General features: G+C 36.8%; 1 protein-coding gene across 2 annotated transcripts in view; it reads left to right on the forward strand.

Moving 5' to 3' along the window:
- cyfip2 (cytoplasmic FMR1 interacting protein 2) overlaps window positions 1–19,350 on the forward strand; it is a 28,443-nt gene that overhangs the window by 4,968 nt on the left and 4,125 nt on the right. The window contains exons 2-25 of one of the 2 annotated variants that reach the window (XM_051860099.1): window positions 2,761–2,910; window positions 3,753–3,842; window positions 6,570–6,647; window positions 7,112–7,213; window positions 7,563–7,744; window positions 8,236–8,332; window positions 8,757–8,885; window positions 8,969–9,073; window positions 9,162–9,250; window positions 10,518–10,755; window positions 10,837–11,129; window positions 11,199–11,346; window positions 11,449–11,602; window positions 11,740–11,896; window positions 12,267–12,363; window positions 12,462–12,538; window positions 12,674–12,782; window positions 12,975–13,094; window positions 14,247–14,446; window positions 14,539–14,626; window positions 14,732–14,875; window positions 15,041–15,131; window positions 15,447–15,577; window positions 16,716–17,876. In XM_051860099.1, the coding sequence (XP_051716059.1) occupies window positions 2,794–2,910; window positions 3,753–3,842; window positions 6,570–6,647; window positions 7,112–7,213; window positions 7,563–7,744; window positions 8,236–8,332; window positions 8,757–8,885; window positions 8,969–9,073; window positions 9,162–9,250; window positions 10,518–10,755; window positions 10,837–11,129; window positions 11,199–11,346; window positions 11,449–11,602; window positions 11,740–11,896; window positions 12,267–12,363; window positions 12,462–12,538; window positions 12,674–12,782; window positions 12,975–13,094; window positions 14,247–14,446; window positions 14,539–14,626; window positions 14,732–14,875; window positions 15,041–15,131; window positions 15,447–15,577; window positions 16,716–16,730 (3,051 nt within the window). In that variant the 5' untranslated portion in view covers window positions 2,761–2,793 and the 3' untranslated portion in view covers window positions 16,731–17,876. Of the gene's footprint in view, window positions 1–2,760; window positions 2,911–3,752; window positions 3,843–6,569; window positions 6,648–7,111; window positions 7,214–7,562; window positions 7,745–8,235; window positions 8,333–8,756; window positions 8,886–8,968; window positions 9,074–9,161; window positions 9,251–10,517; window positions 10,756–10,836; window positions 11,130–11,198; window positions 11,347–11,448; window positions 11,603–11,739; window positions 11,897–12,266; window positions 12,364–12,461; window positions 12,539–12,673; window positions 12,783–12,974; window positions 13,095–14,246; window positions 14,447–14,538; window positions 14,627–14,731; window positions 14,876–15,040; window positions 15,132–15,446; window positions 15,578–16,715; window positions 17,877–19,350 lie in introns of those variants that run through there. The other variant, XM_051860098.1, reaches the window with a different exon arrangement.

The following is a 19,350-nucleotide window of genomic DNA, read 5'->3' on the forward strand; positions in this document are numbered from 1 at the left end:
TATAGTTGCATGACATTGTGAGATACATAAATGCTGACAGGAAACCCCACCCTTTTACAGAAGCAATGGATGAATCCGTATTGTTAAATTGCTGTGGAGCATATCAGCATGCATTTGTTATTGATGTGTACTCCAACAAGAATAGACCACAGGCTTTTTATTAGAAGATGTTCTTTGTAGCTTGGACCACATACTGACTCAGTAGTAAAATGACTTTTATCGATTTGACATGCCTGGACTAGATTGTGCTTGTTAAAACCAGGGGCCAGTTGCATAAACTTAGGCTCAGTTAGACAAGAGGTAATCCGTCTTACTTTTCTGATTCAAATTAGACCAGTCTACCTTTAATGTAGCTGACTTGGTCATAACCAGTCTTGATAAAAAAAAAAATTAGATGACTATCTTTTAGTTTATGAAACCAGCCAACAATGTTGCCTCTTCTGTGGCCTTTAGCACTGGGCTCAAGTGTTGTTTCCACCCTGAGCTACTCTGAGAGATCTGAGACAGTTATTTCATCATGTGATTCTGCTGTGACCTCCAACCACCTGACACTAACATCGGTCTCGCCCACCAGACCTGTTGAAAATGCAGTTTAAAGCCGACGTGTGAAATTTTTGATGTTAAAATACTTTCCACACTTGGAGAACCCTTGTACTCTTGCATATAGGCTTCATATTTAATACCACAGTGACCACAGGCGATCTCTCTTCCTGCATGTGCTATATTTAATGGTCAAGCTAACACCATGTTTCCCTGCTGCTTTTTCAAGATTTAAAGATGCTACACACATGTAGCATGAGCAGTTGTTTTTGATTTGAATTAGATTTGTATAATTTCAAGATTTAAAGCAAAAACAGAGTGGTCTGACTTTAGATTTGTGAAATTATGCTACATAAAACAAAAACAGCAGACAGACTGAATAAAAATATAAATTTACTCTCTGACAGTAGGTGGCGCTTATGTTTCTTTGGGTACCGCTGTAAACAAAGCAGTGCTGTGCTTATAAACACTACTTTATATGGAGGTAGAGGATAAGAAAATGCCATCACAACTTTTCTGAAGACAGAAAATATCCACCCCCACCCCCAATTCAGTTTGTATAATTTTCTTCTAATATTTCGAGTATTGTGAACGGTGAGCTTGCTGTACCCATAACCTGTAAAAAGATGGACAGAGCATCTCCGCTTCCTTCCACTGTAGAAAAATGAAGCCAAAATATCCCAGCAACCGTCGTTGCGATTACGTTGTTCAGAGCCTGAGTCTGCGCAATAGTGATTTGAAGTGTAATTGGATTTTTTTTAGTTTGGCTTTCGTACCATTCAAGTACCTGTACATGGAGAGGGGCAGGGTTTATAACCTGTACTGCAGCCAGCCACCAGGGGGTGATCGAAAATGCCTTGGCTTCTCTTTTCAGGACTTATGCGGCACACATGGCTGTGCCTGGTACAGTATTTGCTGTGCTGGCACGTCTGTGTTCTCTTCTTTGCGTCGGTCTTCAGCGTGACATGTCTCTGGCCTGTGTTAGCATCCTCTTTACAGACTTTGTAATATTTCCATGCGAATTACATTTTGGGAAGTGATTGCAATGCAGTTTGTGTGCAAGTCCAAAATAGAGATCGGCCAAAATAAAACTGAAAACTGATTTATGGCCAGTCAACCGGTGCACATTATTTTTGCAGGCTGCAGTCAAGCAAACCCTGGTCTAATATGGGCAATACCAAATCACACTTCCTGAGAATGCAGAGGTCTTGAGACTCATTTTTAAAAGTTTAACTATTTTTATCTTGACACTTCATTTTAGAAATGTGTTGTTCATGGTATTACATTCTGAAAAAACAGATGCACCATCTCTACTCTTCTATAAAATGCAATATTGTAATGTCTTGAATTACCTTTATATGTGGGCTATATTATATTATATTATATTATATTATATTATATTATATTATATTAGGGGTAGGCAATATACTAGTAGACATGATAAATCTGTTAAAATTCGAATCATCATGCCAGTTTAAATATTGAAGCGATTTTAAACTGTTCAAGCGCACAATGTGTGCTTTTCCCTTAAATTAATACATTGTTTGTAGTGATTTGTATATGTACATTTCTGAAATTACATCATTTGGACACAGTCACCTCTGATTACAGATTACTCTAAATTGCAATGTTGACATGCATTTTCTGTAAAGCTGCTTTGAAACAATATGTATTGTGAAAAGCGCTATACAAATATGTGAATTGAACTGAAACACACTAAGCAGCACAACAATGACTGTCTTGGCTTATTCCTGTAAACATAGTAGGTTAAGACAACGTAAAGGCTAGTATTAGCTTTTACACTATCGAAATTGCTGTGGTATCTATCATAACCTCATTTCAAGCAAAAATAACAAATATATATATATGTATATAGTTATTATGAAATAAAATTACTCATATTGTGAAGATTTGGGTCATATCACCTACCCCTTTATTATATATTAATTTAATTTACTGACAAAATCTGTTGCAGCCGTAATTAATGATGTCTTTTGAAATTTGCTGGCAGCCACAGCAGCACTTGTGTTTTGAGAATAATTGAATTCCACCAGTGAAACCGAGTGAAAGACTTTAACTAGAGAGATTTCTTTAAGGTCATGACATTTCTCTTTTCAAATGCCAGTGTTTTATAGACTGTATTTCACTTAAACATAGAGTTGAAGTGCTGAATCATCCTTGTCTGATGATGTTGAAGCTCATGGCCTATTTTTGTTTCAGATTGGGCTGTTTTGTGAGTGAACCTGTGTCGCCATGACAACCCACGTGACCCTGGAGGATGCGCTGTCCAATGTGGACCTGCTGGAGGAGCTTCCCCTCCCAGACCAGCAGCCATGCATCGAACCCCCACCATCCTCCATTATGTACCAGGTACAGGCCCTTATGCATTAAAGGGATAGTTCACCCAAAAATGAAAATTATCCCATGATTTACTCACCCTCAAGCCATCCTAGGTGTATATGATTATCTACTTTCAGACAAACACAATCGGAGATGTATTTCAAAAATATCCTGACTCTACCAAGCTTTATAATGGTAGTGAATGGAGGGTCAGTTTTGAAGCCCAAAAAAATGCATCCATCCATCATAAAAGTAATCCATAAAAGTAATCCACATAGCTCCAGGGGGTTAATAAAGGCCTTCTGAAGCGAAGCGATGGGTTTTTGTAAGAAAAATATCCATATTTAAAACTTTATAAATTAAAATAACTAGCTTCCACCATACGCATACTGCGCAAGTCGACTGAGTAACCCCTGAAGTGATGAATGACGCAGGATGTAGGAGTATCGTAATCCTAGACGCCTCTCTCGGTTCAAACAAACCAAGCTGTGCAACAAACTCAAGCTCCTCTTCTCTTATATTGAAATCCTTCTACATTTGTCTTTAAAATTTCTCATTTTAGACTTCTAATTCGTGACCGGTGTTTTGTTTTGCTCTATCCTCTGCACTTCTGTGTTCACCAATAATATTTGGGCCCCCTGTTCACTATCATTATAAAGCTTGGTAGAGCCAGGATATTTTTAAATGCATCTCCAATTGTGTTTGACTGAGAGAAGATAGACATATACACCTAGGATGGCTTGAGGTTGAGTAAATCATGGGCTAATTTTAATTTTTGGGTGAACTAGCCCTTTAACACCAATACATTTTAAATATTTGTTGTAGGATATAGAGTTCACAGTAAAATATTCTGGCCTTCTGTCTGTTACTAGGCAAACTTTGACACCAACTTTGAGGACAGAAATGCGTTTGTCACTGGTATTGCCCGCTACATTGAACAAGCCACTGTGCACTCCAGCATGGTAAGTAGAAGGACACTTTGTGAAACAGCACATTAGGATAGCTGGTCATGTGACCAGGGCAGCAATAACAAAAGGATGTTGCATTATAACAAAGCTGCTCTTTATGTTTCTTACTGAAATCGTTATCAGAACTGAGAAGGCACTGAGAAGCAGAAACAGTCATTCAGTTTATTTAATGTAGGCTTTTCTTTGTCACAGCGATATTTAAATCAGTCTTGAGCAGAATCAGTTTTTGTGTTGGCCAATAATAAAGTTGTGTTATGTTGTTAAGTTTGTGGATAGTAAGATTTTTTGTTTTTTAAAAGATAGTAATACTTTATACTTTTAGTCAGCAAGGGTGTGTTAAATTAAACACATTTATAATGTTACAAAAGATTACTGTTACAGATAAATGCTGTCCTTTTGATCTTTCTATTCTTCGAAGAATCCTGAAAAAAATTCAGTTTACACAAAAATATTAAGCTGTTCAACTGTTTTTAGCATTGATAATAATAGAAAATGTTTCTTGAGAAATTTGGCGTTTATTGAATCCACTTAATTATTGTTATAGTGCAATGTACTACAAAAACAACTCTGTTTTCTATTCTCAACATCTTTGTTCTGATGTGCAATTGTTTGTTAAATCAGTCTAAATTTGAACTTGGTTTTCAATAACTTAAAAAAGAAGGTATTTCATTATGCTAAACTTGGATTGTACAGAGCCTCGCACATGACATATTGTGGCCACGAATTAAAAATTCATTTTCTCGTTTTAGTAAATGGTGTGCACGATATAATAATTTGTTCCCTCGTTTTAAAATATGAACAACCATTTTTCAGAATAACTCAAAAAGTATTAACAGATTTGCAACAGTAACGACTATTTAAGGGTCAGCGTGTGAAATCTGGGCAAGATGTTTTGTGCTGTAACAAAACCCCATCAGTTTCAATTCTGTTTTAGCAGAGGCGAAGAGCTCAGGACAACTACCTTTTCACAAAACCACCCTTGTTTATGCTTATTGTTCTGTACTGTTTTGTTTCTGTGGGGGTTTGGGGTTTGTGCTGGATAGAATTGAAATTGAACCACCTCTTCCTCACACGGCTCAGTGGCTCGTGGATGTGCTTGGACTGTCAAACAGTAGTACATTTTAGTCAGAGAAATAGAGAAGTCCTCAAGGACTGGAGGTACTGTTTGCTTCAGATACCTTCTGCTAAAGCTCTAATGAGCGTATAGTTGTAGGTCTGGATGAATGCTGTGGCATCTCTAAACTTGGATTTATGAGCGCATATATGGTGTTTTTAAGGTGAACAATACAGGCCTATTGAAATCAAACCCTCATACTTACTAATATTATTCTCTTCTCACTTTTATACATTTAAATCAAATTGCTTAATGTGCAGACTACATTCACATGTTTCATAGATGATTGATTAGTAAGGTCACCTAGTCCAGAGGTTCCAATGACTACCAAGGGGCCACAAGGGGGTGCTAGGGATATGGGGAAAAGTTCAGAGAAAAAAAATTATAAAATCAAACAAAAACATTTTTTTAAATTTACCTTGTTGCGATTTCATTCTGCATTATAAACTCTCAATATGAAAATTTGAGATTAATCACAATTTTTTTTTTTTCTCCCAAAACAAATTCACAATTGTATTGAACAATAAAAGACACGGGATCAACTTAATAAAGTAAATATTTTCCACAGAATATTTTCCACATTTATAATACTTATATTTTATATTGCTGCCTTTATATTTTAGAAATAGGGTGCTTTTTATTGTTGTTGTTTTTTTCAGCTGTTTCTTTTTTCTTTCCTTCTTTATCGAACAGTACAGACTAGTCTGATCAGGATCAGGTGATGTTGTAACAAGCCTAATCATGCAAGACTTCCTCAAAACCACTTAGGGGGCATTTACATGACACTGTTTTCAACTAAAAAACTAAAAAAAAAATTTAGTGTGTTTTGCCCATACATTTAAACGTTTTTGTGTAAAGTACAAAATGCGAATTTGTGAAAACGGTGACTTCATGCGCATGCATTTTACATGTTCAGTCTATAGGCGCATAGTGTTTCTTTACAAAGTGACATCGCCAACTACTGGCCTGGCATGAATAATACAGCGTTTTTAAGTTGTTTTCGTAGATCCGTGTGAACGGGGATCGTTTTGACAACGCTGTCCTCTGTACGCAAAACATTTCAAAAACGCAAAAGAAAAGCTTTTCCATTTTTAGTACATCGTTGTTCTATAAACCCACTAACTATTCAGTTTTGCACATGCTTAGTTTTGCAAAGCCCTAATTGTAATACTTGCTGAATTGTGATTGGCAGAAATCCAGGTTACATGATTTATTAATGGAAAGTGGAGCATAATTAGAGACTCAGTCTACACTGAATGCATGTTGCCACTCTAATCAACGAAACTGTCTAGACTACAAGGGCTCTGATGATTATTATGGAGCAATCTAGTTTTGCCGTGTTGGTTTCTCTCTTTCTCTTTATGCCTATTGTTGGGTTTACATCTATCCGTACCCTTATTGTTGCCTTGTAAGTGCTGGGAATTCTTTCAGGGAATGTAGATCTAGTTATACTACATGATTTACATAATGGTGAATTCCATGTTTCTAAGCATAAGGTCATAAAATGTATTAACTCTACATTTACACAGAATTCACAGTTTATGTTTGAGGTTCCTTTAGCGGTTGTTCTTTTCCCTCTTTTTTTTAAACTGTGTTTTTCCTCTCAGAATGAAATGCTGGAGGAGGGGCATGAGTATGCCGTCATGCTGTACACCTGGAGGAGCTGCTCTAGAGCCATTCCTCAGGTACACACACACACGACATCTGATGCAGTTAACTGTGGTCCAATGAGAGGTGTATTCTTAGTACTCTAGTAAAATTCATACACGCTTTGGCCTACTAGCCCACATACACTTTTACTATCAGGTGTGTCAGTGCGGAAGAGGAACTCAGTATGAACATGCTAGTGTATCATCAAGTTGCATTTGCATAGATTTTATTGAAGTTTTTCAAATACTGCTGCCAAGTGCCAGCATTCAAAATACTGTGTGTGTTATGTGTTGCATGAATGGACTTTTATTTTAAGATATGCTCTCCACCATTATCTCCTTGTTTGGAGAGAGTCCGAAACCCTTTTCATTTGTTTATCTAAAAGAGATAATTGAAATGACCAAGTTCAGCAGCATGACTGCTCTGCACAACTAACTCATTATTCATAATCTCATTTCTGAATCCAGCAATTTTAATGTCGCCCTCTTGTGTGTATCAGGTGAAGTGCAACGAGCAGCCAAACCGAGTGGAGATCTATGAGAAGACTGTGGAGGTGCTGGAACCTGAGGTCACCAAACTCATGAAGTTCATGTACTTCCAGGTGAGAGAGGAATAAAACTCTTTAAACTCTATTCATTTTTTATTAATTCTTAAATGTCATGTTCATCAAACAACAATACAAGACAAGACAAGAAAAAGAGAAAAACACTCATTGCTTTTAATTGTATTTCTTGTGTATTTTTGACTCTTTACTTTATTGGTTTATGAAAGAAACGTTAACTTAATACTTAAACTACATGCAATTTAATTTATTTATATTAAGATGTAACTTTTCAAATAAAGGAGTGTGAAAAATAGCGTATTAGTTTTTGCTGAGCTATCAAAATTGATTTTAAGAATCGTGACATTTCATTAGTACATGGTAATAACATTGATATCCCTCCTTCTAGCGCAAGGCCATTGAACGTTTTTGCAGCGAGGTAAAGCGACTTTGTCATGCTGAACGCAGGAAGGACTTTGTATCCGAGGCCTACCTGCTCACTTTAGGAAAGTTCATCAACATGTTTGCTGTGCTGGATGAACTGAAGAACATGAAGTGCAGTGTAAAAAATGACCACTCTGCTTACAAAAGGTATTACAGGGTCATGCTTATGTTTAAGGAAAAGGGATTTTCCATGAAACACACACACACACACATGTTTGGGGTTGGTAAGATTTTTTTTATGTTTTTGAAAGAAGTGTCAGTAACACTTTAGTTTAGGGTCCAATTTTCACTATTAACTAGTTGCTTATTAGCATGCATATTACTAGGAGATTGGCTCTTTATTAGTGCTTATAAAACACATGTTAATGCCTTATACTACATGGCCATATTCTCTATCCTTTAATCATACCCAATACCTAAACTTAACAACTACCTTACTGACTATTAATAAGCAGTAATTAGGAGTTTATTAAGGCAAAAGTCGTAGTTAATACTGAGAATTGGACCCTAATCTATAGTGTAACCGAAGAAAAACTCACTGACCCCAAACTTTTATATGGTAGAGAGTGTGTGTGAAATATATATATCATGTTTCTTTCGATCTCTAAAATTTCTTTATCTCTATTTCTTCTTTACAGAGCAGCTCAGTTCCTGAGAAAGATGGCTGACCCACAGTCCATCCAGGAGTCCCAAAACCTCTCTATGTTTTTAGCCAATCACAACAGAATTACACAGGTACATTTAACTTCACATATGATACTTTAAAGGAATAATTCACCCAAAATGTACATTATTTTATATTCTATATTAACTTTATTTGCTTTATATTTCTCATGTCATTCCCAATTTGTATGCTGTACATTTTTAATAATTGTTCTTGTACTTGTTCAGCTCTTGCAATTCAATGACAGTTAATTCTGACTTTTAAAAACTCTAGTAAAGGCTAAAAAAAAAACACTAGAAAGGCAGCATAAAAGTGGTCCATACAGTTTATGAAGCTATAATTGTGTGTGGAAAAGCCTGAAATAATTTTTTTTTTTTTTTTTTTTTTTTTTTTTTGTATGTGTGTGGATAACCTTGCCTTCCTCCAAAGCTTCTCTGTTCATCTTTCATTTGGACAATGACATGCAGTGTTTTGTTTTGTGCGATGTTTGTCCAGTGTCTGCACCAACAGCTGGAGGTGATCCCAGGTTATGAGGAGCTGCTGGCTGATATTGTCAACATCTGTGTGGATTACTATGAAAACAAGATGTACTTGACACCCAGTGAGAAACACATGCTGCTAAAGGTGAGCGCATCCATTCCTGCTGAAGCCTTTAAGACTCGACTGAAAGAGAACTTCACAAATGAAGGTATGGCTCTATGTTTCAGGTCATGGGTTTTGGCCTGTACTTGATGGATGGAAATGTCAGCAACATCTATAAGCTGGACGCAAAGAAAAGGATAAACCTCAGCAAAATCGACAAGTTCTTTAAGGTGAAGACAAACTGTCTGGTTCTCATGAAAACAGGGTTTTTTTTCGTCATAATACTCTGTTTGTATTGACTGTTTGGATGCTTCACAGCTCCAGGTCGTGCCCCTGTTTGGAGACATGCAGATCGAGCTGTCACGGTACATAGAAACAAGCGCCCACTATGAAGAGAACAAGTCCAAGTGAGTGATCGTCTACTGCTAAAGATCAAATGAACAGATGTCCTGCATGATTTAAAAGCATTAGGGTTGCTTTCTGTGTGATACTTGTTTTGTTTTGTTTTTTTTCAGCATTATTTGTCTGGTTAACAAAAAGTAAACAGTTATTTTTGAACTTGACCCTGTAACCATTTAGGTCAGTAAGTTTTTTTTTTTTTTTTTTTTAAATAAAGAAATTAATACTTTTATTCAGCAAGGACAAAAAAGTGAAAGTAAAGGCATGTATAATGTTACAAAATATTTATGTTTCAAATAAATGCTGTTCTTTTAAACTTTCTGTTCATGAAAGGATCCTGAAAAAAACTGTTTCCACAAAAATATTATCATCAATCAACATTGATAATAATAAGAAATGTCTCTTGAGCAAGAAATCAGCATATTAGAATTGTTTCTAAAGGATCATGTGAAACTAAAGACTGGAGTAATGGCTACTGAAAATTTAGCTTTGCCATCACATGAACAAATTACATTTTAAAATGTATTAAAATATATTATTTTAAATTGTAATAATGTTTTATAGTATGTGTCGGAATGCTAATTTCGAGCTACAGGCAAAACAAGGGAAAAATGTCAGTTTTGGTCGAAAGTGAGGTTTTCACAAAAATGAGTTTATTAAGCCCTCATCTAGCGATCCCAATGCTCTAAATAGCAATTAAACATCTAAAAGTATCTTTATTTGTACAGTTTCTGAAAGGAGTACCTTTCCTTTGACCATAAAAAAAATGCAGTTTTCCTCTGCTCGCTTCTCACCGACTGGCGCTTCCCCTCAGCACAAGTTTGGTATCATTGTAAAGCACAGCATTTCAACTTTGTGAATATTCATAGCGAATTCTTGATGGCATGAGTCTGAACCAATGAAATGTGATTGTCAAACTCATGCTGATGTAAACAAAACGATCTTACTCGCACTGACTGACAGATCCGAAGCAGTGCACAAAGACGCCTCTTTTTTTTGTCGGATTCCAGTAAATTATACATCATTTTGAAGGTTTTTAATAGAGAATGTGAGAATATATATTATTTGTCATATACATTTTGTCAGCATGGGTCACATATTACTGTTTTTACTGATTTGAACAAATAAATGTAGCAATGGTGATCTTAAGAGACTTCTTAAAAAAAAAAAACATTACAGACCCCAAGTGTTTGAATGGTAATGTACATCTCTCTCTCTCTCTCTCTCTCTCTCCCCCTCTCTCTCTCTCTCTCTCTCTCTCTCTCTCTCTCTCAGGTGGACCTGCACTCAGAGCAGCATCAGTCCGCAGTATAACCTGTGCGAACAGATGGTGCAGATCAGAGAAGACCACATCCGCTTCATCTCTGAGCTGGCGCGCTACAGTAACAGTGAGGTGGTGACCGGCTCTGGACTGGACAGTCAGAAGTCTGATGAGGAATACAGGGAGCTCTTTGACTTGGCGCTCAGAGGACTGCAGCTTCTGTCCAAGTGGAGCACTCATGTCATGGAAGTGGTACGTCTGAGATCATGCAAACAGTTTTCAGCATTCAGTTCTCCATTTGTCATGCATTTCAACCATCTTCTCTTCCTCTAGTACTCTTGGAAACTGGTCCACCCAACCGATAAATTCTGTAATAAGGACTGTCCCGGCACAGCTGAGGAGTATGAACGCGCTACTCGCTACAACTACACCAGCGAGGAGAAGTTTGCCTTGGTGGAGGTCATTGCTATGATCAAGGGTCTTCAGGTTCTGATGGGCCGGATGGAGAGCGTGTTCAACCAGGCCATCAGGCACACCATCTACTCCGCCCTCCAGGACTTTGCACAGGTGACCCTGAGAGAGCCACTCAGACAGGCTGTGCGCAAGAAGAAGAACGTCCTCATTAGGTAAGAAGTTCACCACGTAAAAAATGACATACTTTTTGGGGCATTGCTTATCTTCTTGCTTTCCTGTAGTGTTCTTCAGGCTATTCGTAAAACCATCTGTGATTGGGAAGGGGGAAGAGAACCTCCTAATGACCCGTGTCTGAGGGGAGAGAAGGACCCCAAAGGAGGCTTTGATATCAAAGTTCCTCGTCGCGCTGTTGGCCCCTCAAGCACACAGGTCAGTCAAATAGTTTTTGCAACATAGAAGATATTTATTGATATTTGTGGTGTTGTATTGCCTGTAAAGCAAAGTTTGTTTCTGATCCTTCCTGTTTTGCAGCTCTACATGGTGCGCACCATGCTGGAGTCTCTCATCGCTGATAAAAGTGGCTCTAAGAAGACTCTTCGCAGCAGTCTGGATGGCCCCATCGTTCAGGCCATCGAGGACTTCCACAAGCAGTCTTTCTTCTTCACCCACCTCCTGAACTTTAGTGGTGAGACAACAGTAACATTTTTCTATTTTGAAAGGCTATCAGTGCATATTCATGATTTTCTTGGCAAAAGAGAATAGACTGAGAGAAATGTTTTATTTCTTTCATGACGTTCTCATTCTCTCCTGATCGGCTGTCAGAGGCCCTGCAGCAGTGCTGTGATCTGTCCCAACTCTGGTTCCGAGAGTTCTTCCTGGAGCTCACCATGGGCCGTCGCATCCAGTTCCCCATTGAGATGTCCATGCCTTGGATCCTCACCGATCACATTCTGGAGACCAAAGAGCCCTCCATGATGGAGTATGTGCCATATACATAACGTTCATATTGATCATTAAGTACATTTCCATTCAAAACTTTGGGGTCAGTTTTTTTTTTTTTTTTTTTTTTTTTATATATATACATTTACCAAGAATGCAGTAAATTGTTTAAAAGTGACAAATACATTTATAATGTTACAAATGAATGCTTTTCTTTTTGAAATTTCTATTCATCAAAGAATATTCAAATTCATCTTCTGAACACAAATTAAGATATTTTTGATGAAATCCAAGAGCTCTCTGAAATCTTACCAACCCCAAACTTTTGATCAGTAGTGTATGTGAACATTGACCAATTGTGTCTGTCTGAATGTATCATTTTTTTGACAGAAATCTTTTTCCCCCCTCAGATATGTGTTGTATCCGTTGGACCTTTATAATGACAGTGGTTATTATGCCCTCACCAAATTCAAGAAGCAGTTCCTCTATGATGAGATAGAGGCCGAGGTGGGGTGTCACAGATTTATCTAGCATTTATTAACATGTCTTCCATTCAAAAATGTGTCTTATTAAGTAAAAACTAAAGCAATCTCTTTTCTTTTTAGGTCAACCTGTGTTTTGATCAGTTTGTATACAAGTTAGCTGACCAGATATTTGCCTACTACAAAGCAATGGCTGGAAGGTAACAATATTCCTTCCTTATTTTAAATGTTAGTGCTGTTTCTCATGCTAGTTAAGGTCAAAGTGAGGACATTAGTCTGCTAGATGGGTTTTTTGATCTTTGAATGGATTGTATGGTTCTTTCTCTTCCTCACAGTGTCCTCCTAGACAAACGCTTCCGTGCGGAGTGTAAGAACTATGGTGTGATCATTCCATACCCGCCCTCAAACCGCTACGAGACACTGCTCAAACAGAGACATGTGCAGGTGTCACACAATTCTACCATTTGAATGGGCAACTCAAAATTGTTGTTCTATTTAGTGAATTAATAACTGATAATAAATGCATTTCAATCTCTGTTGTTATGATCTGTAAGTATGTGTGTTGCAGTTTCAATGAATAACAAATTTACTTTCACTCTGGATATAACATAACATATTTTTGTTTGTGTTTTATAGCTGCTGGGTCGCTCCATTGACCTGAACAGGTTGATAACTCAGAGGATCTCAGCGGCCATGTACAAATCTCTGGATCAGGCCATCAGCCGCTTTGAGAGCGAGGACCTCACCTCCATAGTGGTATAATATAACCTCCATAACCTCTGTTTATTCAGTGACAAACTTGCGGACAAATTTTTTTATTTATTTATTTTTTTCTCTCCATACTTTGAAAGTAAATGGGGCCCATCAACTGTTTGGTTACCCATATTCTTTTGTGAAAAATATCTTCTTTTCTGTTCAGAAGAAGAAAGAAAATTCATACGGGGTTGGAACAACTTGAAAGTGATTAAATGATGACAGAATTTTCATTTTGGGTGAATTATCCCTTTAACCCTATAAAGCCTAACATATAAAATAATAGTTAAAAAATATTAATAAAAAGAATTTTTTTAATGAAATGGTTTGTTGAAAAAAAAAAAAAAAAAGAAAAAGTAGTAGTATCATATTTGATACATCAGGCTTTTATGGCTCATATAGTATGATATGTGAGAATATGGAGCTCGAGAAGGGGGAAAAAATGCCCAAACTGATTAATAATATGCAATTTGGTGCAGTTGCTGATATTTATATGACCAAAAAGATGAAATTCTGATGTAAATCAATGAGATCTTTATAACGGTGTAGCAGACTACTCACATAACATATAAATATCAGTTTTCTCTCTATATTTCACAACAATGTTTTAGTAAGGTGATATTTAAATGCTTAGTTTTATGATCAGAACTCTGTAGTTTTTATTTTGTGGGGCAAAACATATATAAATTAATGCAGTGGTGATTGAGAGATATACAAATAGGCAAAATCCTGATGTATCATGTTTGAAACTCACATTTTAACATGATATTTCTAAAAAAAAAAATATATGCTTGAATTTGCCTAATTCCAGTTAGTGTTCATCTTGAAATATTGCTAACAAAATAAAAGCTATATTTACTTTATAAAAACAGTAAAGATTTCACAGCAAAAAGATGTGAACCACAACCTGTTTTTAGAATTATACTAAAAGGCCTTTTAATAAACGTATAAAGTATCAGTCAGACAAGAGAAGGCAAAGTTTGTTCAGCAAAGTTTTTGATCATGTTGACAATTTAGAGGCCTTAGAAATTTGCGTATCAAATATGATACAGTAGGCTTTGTAGGGTTAATATTAGACTGACAAAAGTGTTATGATTTATAAATTTAAAGACTCTAAGGACTTGTAAAATTATGTTTTGGTCATGTGTGTTTCAGGAGCTTGAATGGCTGATGGAAATCAACAGGTTGACTCATCGTCTGCTATCTAAGCACATGACCCTGGACAGTTTTGACGCCATGTTCCGTGAGGCCAACCACAACGTGTCTGCTCCGTACGGGCGCATCACGCTGCACGTCTTCTGGGAACTCAACTTTGACTTCTTACCAAACTACTGTTACAATGGCTCCACCAACAGGTCAGTGACCATAAGTTGTAGATACATATCCCTACTAATGTGGTTCATTATAGATGACAGTGTTTAAAAAAAAGGTGAATCTCATGGAACAGGTTTGTGCGGACAGCTATTCCATTCACCCAGGAGCCTCAGAGGGACAAGCCTGCAAATGTCCAGCCTTACTACTTGTATGGCTCCAAGGTCTGTAAGCAGCATGATTAGTTCATGTGAAGACTTGAATGTGTTTCATACAGTGTACTAGAGAACATTGATGTCTATTAATAAACATCTCGCTCTGTTTTTCAGCCTCTGAACATTGCTTACTCCCACATCTACAGTTCCTACAGGAACTTTGTGGGTCCTCCACACTTCAAAACAATCTGCCGTCTTCTTGGTTACCAGGGCATCGCTGTGGTGATGGAGGAGCTGCTCAAGATAGTCAAGAGCTTGGTATTTTTTATCTTTCTGCTTAGTGTACATTAATTTTCTTTCTCTTAGCCATTGCACTCCCATAAAATCTGAATTTTTTTATTTTTTTTTGGACTAAATATTTGCCACAATTTAGAGAGAATTTCTTTTTTCACTCGTCCTGTCTATCTGCATTTTTTTTTTCAGTTGCAAGGCACCATCCTGCAGTATGTGAAGACCCTCATAGAGGTGATGCCTAAGATCTGCCGTCTACCTCGTCACGAGTACGGCTCTCCAGGTGAGATCAGCACTAATACTAATAATCTTTATGTTATGTTATGTTATGTTATAATGTTATTAAGCAAGGCAATAATAAAAAGATTTAATAATAATAATAATAATAATAATAATAAATAAAATGTATATGCTCTGTAAGCAAAGTGTCTTCAAAATGCATAAATGTAATTATATTAGGCCTGTCGATTTAATGTGTTCATTTAGTGCAATGAATTAATGAAAACACTTCATAAAACATATTGTATAGCTTGTTAGGATGAATGTCAGATCTAGCCTGGAGTGTTTTTGATATTATATAATATGGAACATTTGTCAGGAATCCTGGAATTCTTCCACCATCAGCTGAAGGACATAATTGAATATGCTGAGCTCAAGACAGATGTGTTTCAGAGTCTGAGGGAGGTGGGCAATGCCATCCTCTTCTGTCTGCTCATCGAGCAAGCTCTGGTGAGACCCCCTCTGACTTCCTCTTCCTCTTTGCATGACATAGTGTAGTTGCTTAGTTTATCTTTTATAACTTACTCCTAATCAATTGATTTAAAATCTCATCATCTCAAAGCAGATTTCTGTTTTAGCATTAGCCATTCAGACCTGCCAACCTGTATGCATTTTGTGTAGCAAGTACCCAGGTACGATTTGTGACTCTAAACTATGCAAACTATGCAAAAAGCTGGTGACACCTTGTGTTCAATTGTGCACATGCATTACTTGAGTCCAGCAATAGGCAGCAGCATATAGCCTGCAGAAAAACCAAAAGAAGAAGAGTTTAACCGATCATAGGTCTGGGTTCATTCCCCAAATATCAAGCATGGAAATAAATATTATAAATTATAGTATTGTAATTTTACTGTTCTGTAAAAAAAAATTACACTAATTTTGTTTAATTTTTTCAATTTAATAAAAACATTATTATCATGCAGTCATATGGAATGGCTCACAAAAAAACAACAGTGTGAATGTTGGCTGAGAAATAAAGTTGATAATGTTTTTTTTGTTTTTTTTATTATGTTAGAAAAAAAAACTATGTCTAGAGTCTAAGGTGAGATTGTTTATATATCCTCATGTTAAAATTGACAGTAAATTCACATTTAAATTTGCATTGTTTTTTCATAGCCGATTTATCTGTTGAATAACTTTATGAAATCCCGTTGAATGGAGGAATTGACTGAGTGGTGCGAAAGCATGTGAACTAAGCATTACACTGTTGTGGTACTCAAAATACGTTGCCAAGGTTGGCAGGTCTGGTCTTTCATAAAATGCTTTGTTTTCTTATGAATTTTTATGATATTCTTAATGGAAATATTTTATAATGATTATCATGAGAGCATCCTATTGACGCACCAAAATTCAAGCCACGATCCTTGACGTGAGTCAGCCTGGCTTTGCTAATCAGCTGCATAGAGGCAGATTTGAATTTGTAGAAAGTGTGTGTTGTATGCTGATGTGTATGCCTGTGTGTGTTTCTGGATGTGAATATTAATGAATTACTGTGTGTGTGTTAACGGGTGTGTGGGTGGATGACACTGCTGCCATCTGCCCCTAAAAAGCAACTTTATTTCTCATTACACGCTGGCAACAACTACAGGTGGTAAGGAATTAGGCCTCATTCATGTAATCAAACCACAAACTGACTGAACGCACACTCTTCCTGGTTTCTATACTTTTTCTTTAGTCACTTTTGTGCCGTGTTCTGCCATGGATTCAAGGATGTTAGCGTCACCGAGACGAGAGAATTGAACTCGAAATGTAATACGGAGCTGGCCCTGTTGTGATGTTTGGACTCGTGCCCACTGGGTTAATATTAAGAGGCTTCTTTAGGATCATTTCCTCCAAAGGAAGTCTTCCTTGCTTTCATGGCAGTCACGACTCCTTTCTGGCTGCCTGTGACGTCCCGTGCTGGTGCACATCTGCTTCCATACACTTCTCTTCACTTCTTCTGACTGTAACTCTTCTGATGCCTGTTTCTCTTGTGTTTTTGTTTGGGTCACTCTCTGAAGCATAGTGAATGTGTCGGATGATCATTGCACGCTGATCTCTCATTAACATCGTTTCTGTCAGGGTGCTCTTCTGGTCGTCTTTCTCTTCTTGTTTGGGTGTTGTTCGGTGCTTGTTTTATTATTGTGAATGAAGTGATTTTTGCTCAAATTTCTGTACCTCATTGATGTGAAGGTCATTGCCATAAGACCTTTAAACTTTCACATTGCATTCAATTTAGGGTTTCCACCACTTGCCACAATAATATTTTATTTGTTTCATATTTTTTTATTTCTTTCTGGTGTGGAAGCTTGTTTCCACCATGAGAGAACTTTTTATCTCATGATTCTGACTATTTTATCGCAGTTGAAAGTTTGTATCTCACAATTCTGAGAGGAAAAAAAAGTCAGAATTGCGAGATATTAAATTGTGAGAAATAAACTCACAGTTGCGCGTTATGAAGTCTGAATTGTGAGATATAAACCTTGTGAGATAAAAAGTCGTTTTTTATTTTTTATTCCGTGGCAGAAACAAGTTTCCATATTCTGGGACCGATTATTTATTTTAATAAATGTTTAAGTAACCTTTTAAAGTAAGGTTTAATTTGTTAACACTAAATAATAGTGAACAATACTTCTACAGTATTTATTAACTTTAGCTAATGTTAATCTTAACATTTACTAATACATTTTTAAGAACAAAATTTGTATCCGTTAACATGAATTAATGCACTGTGAACTAACATGAATATGAGCTTTTTTGTTAACTAACATTAAGAAACATAAACTAACAATGAGCAATATTTTCGTACAGCATTTATTTAACTTTGTTAATGTATTATCTAACAAATGAGACCTTATTGTAAAGTGTTACCAATCTTTTTGATGTAGAGGTATAATGATAAGTTAGTTGATTGTGCATTGGGCAATCACAATCTTGTGTTCAGAAAGAGCTAGATCAGGGATCGGCAACCTGTGGCATGATAATCACTGGAACAACAGCTAAAGAGGTGTATTTATTTAATTTGAATTCCCTCAAACTTTCATACGAATATACACTTTGAGGTAATCATTCCTCATAGTCACACAACCTATTTTATTAAGTTAGGTCCTATAAATACTATTAAAGTGTGTGATTTTAACCTGCTCTAGTGCACAGATCCATTAATCCATTCACACGACCGGAGGTGCGCGCTTCTGTGATTTTATCCCTCCGCGTGCCATGAGGTTGCCGACCACTGAGCTAGATGGAGTACAACAGACTGGAATATAGAACACACAAGTCTCATTAAAGTTAAAGTTAACTATTTAAATTGTGTCGAGGCACAAAATGCTGATGGAAAAAGTGCGCCATGTCCAAGGACAAAATAGCAATAACATGCCACCCTTTAATAGGGTAACCAGAAGGTATTCCACAAATACATAAACTTTCAGTGCAAAAAACTATCATAGTCCTCACAAAAATATGGAGACAGACTATGCATAATAATGGGAACACTGCTCACATCAGGTGATTTAAAGCCACCTGGGAAATTTTTTTGAAATTGTTGAATAAAGTGAATTTATTATACAAGCCTTATTTTGATGACTGTAATGGTGAAAATCTGTAGATTTTTTTTTAATAGACCCTTTTAACAAACTTTCCAGTAGAATCAAATGACTGCGCCCAAAGTATACTTTAGCTGTTTGCCTTCCGCTACGGTCCTCGCATTGTCCACGTGACGTAATTTCCTTCATCAGGAGGGTCCGCGGATGCCTGCACAGATTGTGCGTATACAACAGCGCATGCGCAAGGTGAATGTTGAGACTGAAGAATCCACTTGGTGGCAATATGCAGTTGTGATGTAGCCTATCATACAATAGTCGAAGAAGAGTGCAGAAAGAGTGATACAAAACACACTAGTTGCATCCCAAATGATGCACTTATGCACTATGTACTCATCCATATAGTATATGAATTTTATACGTTTATTTTGTCTGATCCCCCCTCCGCAATGTAATTAAAGCTGCGACAGCTAAGTGCGTGAAGTGTCCAACATTCCACACTTCATTTTTTCCATTAATTTAGTGCATCATCCAGGTTTTTAAAGTGCACTTTTTCTTTTTGGAATTTTCTGTGTGAACACACTACTCGCACTATTTGTACTTAAAAACGTTATAGAACAGTGCAAAGGTACGTGAATTGGGACACACCTACTGTTCTTAGAACAGTAAACAAAGCAGCATATCATTGTCCATTATTTTTAT

The sequence above is a fragment of the Ctenopharyngodon idella genome, chromosome 14, assembly GCF_019924925.1.
Source record: "Ctenopharyngodon idella isolate HZGC_01 chromosome 14, HZGC01, whole genome shotgun sequence".
Classification (NCBI taxonomy): Eukaryota; Metazoa; Chordata; class Actinopteri; order Cypriniformes; family Xenocyprididae; genus Ctenopharyngodon; species Ctenopharyngodon idella.